The sequence below is a fragment of the Rhincodon typus genome, chromosome 31, assembly GCF_021869965.1.
Source record: "Rhincodon typus isolate 14 chromosome 31, sRhiTyp1.1, whole genome shotgun sequence".
In the NCBI taxonomy this organism is placed as follows: domain Eukaryota; kingdom Metazoa; phylum Chordata; class Chondrichthyes; order Orectolobiformes; family Rhincodontidae; genus Rhincodon; species Rhincodon typus.
Window position 1 is genome coordinate 20,603,561 of NC_063362.1, and position 8,746 is coordinate 20,612,306.

At 41.9% G+C, this 8,746-nt stretch overlaps 2 protein-coding genes across 6 annotated transcripts in view; both read right to left on the minus strand.

Annotated features, from left to right (window-relative positions):
- The window catches only part of nbl1 (NBL1, DAN family BMP antagonist), a 38,124-nt gene extending 35,259 nt beyond the window's left edge, over nucleotides 1–2,865 (minus strand). For 2 of the 4 annotated variants that reach the window (XM_048615000.1, XM_048615002.1), the window contains exons 1-2: nucleotides 2,634–2,865; nucleotides 2,102–2,270 (exon numbers count right to left, since the gene is read on the minus strand). The gene's annotated coding sequence lies outside the window, so the exon portion shown is untranslated. The remainder of the gene's footprint in view (nucleotides 1–2,101; nucleotides 2,271–2,633) is intronic. The other 2 variants (XM_048615001.1, XM_048615003.1) reach the window with 1 other exon arrangement.
- Nucleotides 2,866–7,740: 4,875 nt separating this feature from the next.
- Nucleotides 7,741–8,746, minus strand: part of micos10 (mitochondrial contact site and cristae organizing system subunit 10) — a 401,440-nt gene continuing 400,434 nt past the window's right edge. For both annotated transcript variants that reach the window (XM_048615013.1, XM_048615014.1), the window contains exon 4: nucleotides 7,741–7,905. In XM_048615013.1, coding sequence (XP_048470970.1) covers nucleotides 7,886–7,905 — 20 coding nt within the window. In that variant the 3' untranslated portion in view covers nucleotides 7,741–7,885. The remainder of the gene's footprint in view (nucleotides 7,906–8,746) is intronic.

Here is an 8,746-nt window from a genome sequence, read left to right on the forward strand (position 1 = left end):
GTCGGTTGGACGCCTGGGGCTCTCGGTTCGAGCAAAGATTTGAGATGACAAGGTGTAGAGCTGGATGAACGCAGGGTTTCTGAAGAAGGGTCTAGGCCCGAAACGTCAGCTTTCCTGCTCCTCTGATGCTGCTTGGCCTGCTGCGTTCATCCAGCTCTACACCTTGTTATCTCAGATTCTCCAGCATCTGCAGTTCCTACTATCTCTTCAAGCAAAGATTTAACAGCTTTCCAGCGGTTTCCGTTTGTCCCGTTGAGTTCAAGCGCGGCTCAGTTGCTGCTTCGAGCGTGGGAATGGCAGAGCCCTGTGTCAGGCTGGGCTGGCAGCATCTGAAGCAACCATTCACAAAAAAACCCACCAGCACAAGCCGCCTGTGGCTCTTACGGAAACCATGGAACGCAATGCGAGGTAACAAGGAGGAACTCGCCATTTCAGGTGGGGATTCGGGGGGTGAGATGGATGGGAATTGAAGCTGAGATTGCGGGGGGTGGGATGGGTGAGGGTTGGGGGGGGTGAGATAGGTGGGGATTGGGGATTGGTGGGTGAGAAAGGACAAAACAATAATAACGATACACGATAACGATACACGGGGGCAACAGTATATACCTTATACTTGATGCCCTGCATTAACTAACCCGACTCTATCCAAACACCACTACCATCCTGAAGGACAATGGCTGCTGGATACGTGGGAACGTCACCAGCTCAGGTTCCCCTTCAAGCTACTCACTATCATGACTTGGAAATATATCGCTGTTCCTTCAGCGTAGCTGGGTTAAAATCCTGGAACTCCCGCCCTAACACTATTGTGGGTGTATTTACACCGTAAGGACTACAGTACTTTCAGAAAGGATCTTACCAACGCCTTCTCCAGGGCAGCTGGGGGATAGGCAATAAATGCTGGCTCAGCCAGTAGGTGTCCACATCTCACGAACGAATTAAAATGTAACAAGTTCCCATTTTAATTTTTTATAAGAAAAATTGTGAACTATCGTGTTTGTCGAAGTGAAACGTGCCAGTAGCGGAGACTATAAACTATCTTGCACCATTCGGCATTCCAGACGAAAGCTGCCCCACCTTCCACAGGTAAGCAATAGAATGCTAGATGCAGAGTAAAGAGCCCTGCAAATTGTCCCATCAATTTGTGCTTAGTCCCACCATCAAATAAAATGGTCACTGGCGTGGCGATGTCTGCTTCCTACACTCGCCAACTGTGCAGGGAGCCTGTTAATGATAAATTTACTTCAGTTTGTGTTGTAGGCCCATGTTCACTGGGATTGGATTGAGATGATGTAGGTTTCATTTTGTAAATTTGAAGCCAAATGTTAGAAGATCAATTGCCCCATCACTTCAGTGTAATGGGATGTACTTCTCCTGTTCACTAAATAATGAGGAGCGTTCGACCAGTCAGAATGAATAACCATACTTCTGTTACCTAATCTAAACATGAAGACAAATGGCAAAGAATGACTGTAACACTGCAGATTAAATATGTTACCGTAAATGTGTAACATTAAATGTAACAGCTTTGCTGTAAATTAAACTGGTTGACACGAAGCTGCAAAACGCAGCAAGAGGATACTTATGTTAAAGTCAAAATGTAAAGTTAATTAATTTATTCTATTTCCCGAAGTTAATACTCTTGAGTACAAAATAGCTGTCGAGTTAAAACATATTTAACGGGAATTCAACTACGATTTTTGTCCGTTGTTGAAGGTACTGGCTTTGCTGTTAGGTGCTCTCTGAGCACTCGGTTAGTGTGTGCCTGGAGCTGCACCACGCGGGAGATGCTGTCTCACCGAGAACCGGGATTAGTCCCGGAGCCAGCCGGGTCTGGAATAATCGGGAGTGAGGAAGGAAGAGCCATTTTCAGCTTCCCTGCCTGGGCAGCTCGCTCTAAAATCCGCCGGGCTGTTCACCCTAAACTAAAACCCCGGGACACGAATTAGAATCGAGGCTGAAATCCTCAGATTTAGGGGGAAATCTGCCCTCCGGGTACCTTCGCTAGCTGGATCCTGGTGGAGCCCGCAAACATTTCTAAGTCATTTCTCCCTGTAGAATCGATCGTTAGTTTTTTTTTCCTCTTTACATATTCCATTACCTTCTGGCACACTTGTTTTTTGCAGCCCATCGACTTCTGCAGTGAGAAATGGCTCCGTTCAGCGTCCCGTACCCAGTCAGAATAAATATCTGCTTCCTTGTTTTTTCGCCTGTCTTTTAGAGTGTGCTGTGGCTGCTTTGGAACTGCCCTATAGATGTGAGCGCCAAGTCTGTGACATGTGAGCAGAAAAAGGATTAAGAGTTCTTGGAGCTCATGTACGCAGATCGACAATTCGCTTCGAGGGTTTTTGGGGGGAGGTGGGGGACCAGAAATGGCCACTAGAGGGTGAATCCTCACCGGAACAATGTGCAGGGAGCGGCCTGAGCACCGGCACCGGGGCTGGGAAAGCGCTCGGAATGGGGCGGGGGGAGTCACGCTAGCTCGAAAGATGCAGAGACGCTCGGTTTGTCGATCCCTGATACCCCAGCTGCCCTCTCACGGTGGGGGTCGGAGTGGGAGTGGGGGTGGGGAACAGAGAGGCCGAGAAAAACAAGAAGCCAGCGGCCAAACTGCGAATGTGAGACACTTTTACCTTGGAATCTTGTTTGCGGATGACCTGAACCAAACCCCTGACCGATCCCGTGGAGGTTAGCACATTGTCTATTCCAGAATGACTGTCAACATACTCAGTCTGACAGCGCCGTGTCACTGGAAAACATTGTTACATTCTGCTACACCCCATCTGGCCTTGATCCTTCAAACCCACTTATAGTGGGTGGTGCTCTGAGTTACTCCGTGACCGCTGTAACAAGGCTGGAAGAGTCCTTGGTTTTTTTTCTTACCAATGCCTGACGTGATAGGGAGGGAGGGAGGGAGGGGAGTGCTAAGACACTGAGCACAATCTGAATGGATTTGTCAAAGAAGAGACGGATTATTAAGAGAGCTAGAGCTGCAAGGAAGGGAAACGCGCCCTGGAGGAAATGCAAGGTCCGGGAGCACTCCTGAGCTTTGCCGTTGGAATGTATACTCGAGCCGGTCGCTTTGATATCAGCTCCCGGTCTAATCTTCGCCGCCGCTCTCATGTAGCCTCTGTCTACATGCCAGCTCCACAGTTAACAGCTTTAACAATTCTGAACTTGATCTTGAAGGAAGAATCGCTATTTAACAAGCACGATGGTTTGTTATATATTCTCCTACCAAAAACTATAACCACACTAAGATTGGGAAATTTCTCCTTTTTAAATAAAGCTTTGTGTTTAACCAGAGGAGGTTTGTTACTGATAATAAAAACAGTTTATGTTCAGTCATCCACCAAAATCCCCACCACAGGTAAGGCAGGAGTCAGATGCAGAGCAAAGGCTTCCCCCATCAAGGAACAGATAAAGCAGTTCAGTAGAGTACAGCCTCCTCTACACGCCCCCGACAAAGAACAGGAAAACCAGGAGTTAAAGATTCTTCATACTCAGGTAAGTTGTCCTTATGATGTACAGACTACCTGATGGATGTTAAAAACGCTATGATACTATTTTGAAGAGAAGATGTTCTCTAATATGCCATCATTCCTCAGTCAATACAGATTAAATGATCATTTAACAAAACAACCTACCTTCACCTCATATCTTTAACATAAGAAAATGCCCTGTGGTGTGTTCATAAACAGACCATATGCAAAACAAGCTGGCCTGGAAGTGAGAGCTCAGAAGAGGTGACCAATAGTTTAGTCAAATAAATAGCTTGATATTTTGACAGATGGAAATGTGTCCCAGCTGAAAAGATTGTGACGATGATAAAAATCACTGAATGCTTTGCTACAAAAGGCTTAGGGCAAGGAAGAGGAGATATAGAGAAATTTGGGATTAGAGAAAAGAAATTCAAGGCGGATTAGGGAACTGGAGGAGATTGCAAAGATACAGAAGAACACTTGAGAAAGATGCATTAGTTTGGACAAGAAGTTTAAGTGTAATAGATAAGGAATACCTAGTGCAGCGTACATACAAAAGATTGCAGGTGGGACAGAATATCTGGATAAATTATAGATGATATCCTCTGAAGGGAACATTGGAGTAGTTAAGTCTTGAGTTGACAAGGGGTATCAGCAATGGAATGGCTGAGATGGGTACTGAAGGTGAATATAAGCAATCTTGGTGATAAATAAATGCTAAATCTGAAATTCAAGCCTGGGTTGAATGGGACACATTAAGAATGGTCTCGTTCAGCCTGAGAGAATGGCTAGGGAAGGGAATGGCTTTGATGGCAGACACTGAAGAAGCTTTTAACATTGAGCTCGAGTAAGTTATTCAGTTAGTGCCAGGCAGGAAATGTAACACCATAGTGATAAGTAAAGGATCAAGAGATGCGAGTAAGAAATGGAGATGAATATCATCAATATGCCCATGAAAACTAAACCCATGCTTGCAAATGAATCTACTGAAGGACAAAACATAGATAAAGAGATGGCCAGGGACAATCCTTGAGGGTTTTGAGCAGTGACAATGCAGCAAGGACCCACAGACAGTAAAGTTTTTTTTGACCACGTAACAACTGAATACTGCACCTGAAACACTGACATTTGAGAAACTTGGTAAAGTACCACATATGAATGTTAAGTCTAATCCATGAAATATTTTATATAACAGATTATACACCAGTTGAAAACAGATAGCACAGTCAAAAAGTATATTTAAACATTGGATGAGGGCAGATTCTGGCTAAACTGTAATCCAATACCATTCACAATAATAGGTTCCCAATTTAAAACAAAAGACAAGTTACTGGACCAATGTTCATGGAGCTCTAAGAAAGCCCTCAGAAGAGAAGTTAAGAACATAAGAAACAGGAGCAGGCATAGGCCATTTGGCCCTTCAAAGATCAAAGCTGATCTGATTATCAACTCTGTTTTTTACTGGCTCTCTCTCATGTAACTCCATCAAGAAATCTCTCCACCTAATCCCTGAATATACTCAATGACCCAGCCTCCACTAATCTTTGTGAAAAATAATTCCAAATGCCAACACTGAAGAAATTACTCCTTATTTTGATCGTAAATGAGAGACCCATTATTTTTATTAAAATTATGCCAAAAAGCAGGGGTATGTTCTGAAAATATTTCAGATTTGTCAGTGCTAGTTTATTCAGAAGTTGGAATTAAAATGTCAATAATTCCCAGATGCTACATTGAATCATATATCAAGACTTTTGGTATTGCAAAGTGAATATTTTCAGTTCTCTTCTGCATATATTTTGCTACATCAAAATTACTGGCCAACATCTAGTAGAATTCGTCATCCTCTCATGTAGAGGATGTTGTCAGGTCCCTATAACTGCCTTACGCTTGACAAGACATGGATAAGGAGGTAGGTTAGTGGCGAAGCTGTTCTGAAAACAAACACCAGTACTAGTTCAGGAGCTGGGAGATTCCGAAAGGCACAGTTAAATACATACTTATAGCTTTACACCAGTACAGATGGTACCATATGCCTTCAAGTCATTGTGACTAGGTAATAATATTGATTTCTTTCTTTATTGATGATGACACAAATGTTGGGTTTGCCATTCATACAGAAATCTCCAAACATTTATTCGTTGCTGAATATGGAATGTGCTGAGTTCCCAATTTTCACGTGCTGAAAATAAAATACCAATTACTGAAGTACTTCTGTTAGTGGTTTTAAAAAAATCACATACTTCCAATTGATCATTAAAAATCAAGAATCTGGAGTATTACTTTTGAATGAGATGCTAGGACTGTGTCAGGAATCAGTATGAGAACATCGTATTTCCGATCAGTTTATAAAATCTGAAAATTCAATTATCATGGGATTAATCAGAAGATGCAGGTGGGACCCGAACCTGGGTCTCATGGCTCAAAAGGACGTTACCACTGTGTTACAAGAGCCCACATACAGTGCTAATCTAGGATCTGAGCCATTGTCCGACATCAATGAGAGCTTAAGGGGTAATAGCCATTTATTTCTCTTAAATACTTCTGAATCTTTGAAGAGTTGCATAAATGTCTATGTTTAACTCTTTAAATTCACATTCAAAATGTGTTATAGCTTTCTTTAAATTGTGAGGGATGGGTTGACTTGATTAGGAATTGTACCAGTAGATGGATTAACATATAAATTAAGACAGAACCAAAAGAATGAATTCAGTCATAATTCTAAGTAACCATTGATTTTGTCGCTAATTTTTCTCCCGTCTTGAATTTCCATGGGTACATTTTCATAGGTGACAATAGCCATCTGGTATTTCACTTTAAAAGTCATTATGGCAATTGTGATCCCAGATCAATCCCCTGGTAATGTGCTCTTTGCCAACAGATTAACTCAAAAAGCTCAATTATTTTTCTCTTCTTCACCCAACTGTCATACCTACAGTACTGAGAACGGCTGAGTCAATGCAAATGATTAGAATCTGGGAGCTTTCAGTAGATCTGATTATCACTCTTGACATTTTGTTTAGTTTATCAAAGGTATATTGATTTTGAGCTCTGTGATAATTACCAATATGCTAAACCTAACCAGCAGAGGATTTTCTGTGATGTGGCACTTCCAGATGGACCCTCGAGTTGGTCCATGTTTCCAGTTAACTCACTACGATTGCTCCAAAGACTCTCCTGTAAGACATCTCAAAACAACGCAGATTCTAGAAAACAGAAAAATCTGAAACATTGATAACAGATAGCTATGTATTAGGTATGATGTAAAATATACTCAGATGGGGAGAACGTACCCCGAAAATACTTTTACCCCTTCCTGCTTCACTTTCCTCCCCTTCCACCAGTCTCTCCTTTAAGTGCAGAACATCCCCTTTCGCAGCTACACAATGTCAACTACAAGATCAATCGCAGGATAAAGCAATCTTTGGACAATGTAATTTAAGCCTATGTCATCCAGGGTTTATTTTAGTAGTGTTAACCAGCAAATCATGCCTATTAATATATAGGTAATTTATTGACTGTGGAATCCACATGCATGAGGACAGGACACTCAGCAAGAATTATTTGAAAAAATACAGTCAACATCTGACTTATTATGGAGGTGACTATATAATTTCCCTGTAGTAAATCTGCAGTAAACCTTTGCAATTTCGCTCTCTAGTGAAAAGCATTAATTGAGCTGATTTACTACTAGCCTGGACTGCATTTAACATCAATATATTATCACACCATAATTTATTGTCAGCTACATAGTGATTCTAGATTCCAGAGACTGTACAGAGGGAACATTCCTAACCAGGAGCACAGCTTATAGATTGACTATAAACACAGGAGTGATTTAAAATGCCCTCTGGGGGCGGGGGAAGGCTTTTGTGGAAAGTAGAGCTGGTCTTGTACTGCTCCCGCTTCACAAGAAACCAGGAGCTAGCCTTTCTTTTAATGACTCCAGCTGTGGGCATGTGCCCCTTCACTCAGCCCGTGTTACAAATAAAAGGAAAGATTTCGTTAGAAAAAAATTCCTACAGCCAAAACAGTGTCACAAGACAAATGCGAATCTTCCAATAAAAACCCATCAGGTTTAAACGAGTGTATGATAATTCAATCGACTATTTCCAGAATTCCACCTCACTTGCTCATGCCAGCAGTGACCATATTTTACGTGACTTTCCACGAGTCCATCTGTTAGTCCTTAGTTCTAAGCCCTCTCTTTCCATACACAAATGGATCAAGCCGCGCACAATAAATAGGAGTCGTTAGCTCTTTTTATTAATGACAATTTTAATGTACAACCTTGAGAAGTCAAATTAAATACACACAGCAATAAGAATTTCTATTACTTGCACACAGGCAGAATTGATCCACAAGAGTACAGTACTGTACATGAAGTACTGAGGCTGAGAAAATCATCCTAAGGAGATTGGTTCTGCAAAAAAAAAAATTTCAATAATTAGCAGAGAGTTTCATTTGACATCATTAAGGAAGTGACAATATTTTATTACAAGGGGAACACAGAAATTACATTAACAGTGCTCCTCACCAAAAATAAAACTGGTATGTTTAAATAGCAGAAAAGATCGACACTAAACAGAGACATTCACATGAGGCAACCAGCGCAGGGTGGAGAAGTCAAGGGTGAGAGGTTGAGGGAAGCAAGGAGTGAGGGTGGAGTGGGAGGAATAGAGTGCGGTGGGGGCTGGGATTGAGAGGGGTGCGAAAGAAAGAAAACGCAGAGTAGAGGAAGACTTTCAGAGGCACAAAGCCTCTGGGCAGGGTATTAGTGATGGCAAGGGAAAAGAATCTGGAAAAAGAATTCCATAATGGAATGGATTTACACCTTTATGACTATCAATTTTGTTTGTCTCTGCAGTGGCAAATTGCCAGGAACAAGTCAGCTTCATTTGGAAAAATTCATCATGTATAAAGCAGAAACAGAGAGGCTCAGGGAAGGTTCTCTTATAAGTATCTGAATTTGAGAGGAATTTAGGTACTCTCTCCTGGCTGCATATGTTATTCCCAGTTGAATCTCAACCATTCATGCCTGATTTAAATCAAAATACATTCATAACATATACAAGCTCAGATTTAGCTCGAATATCATATTCATACACAAAACTTCCTTTCCTACTGTGTACACAGAGTCATAAAGCATGGAAACAGACCCTTTGGTCCAACTCGGTCTGCCGACCAGACATCCCAATCTGACCTTGGCCCATTTGCCAGCATTTGGCCTATATCCCTCTAAACCCTTCCTAAAAATATACCCA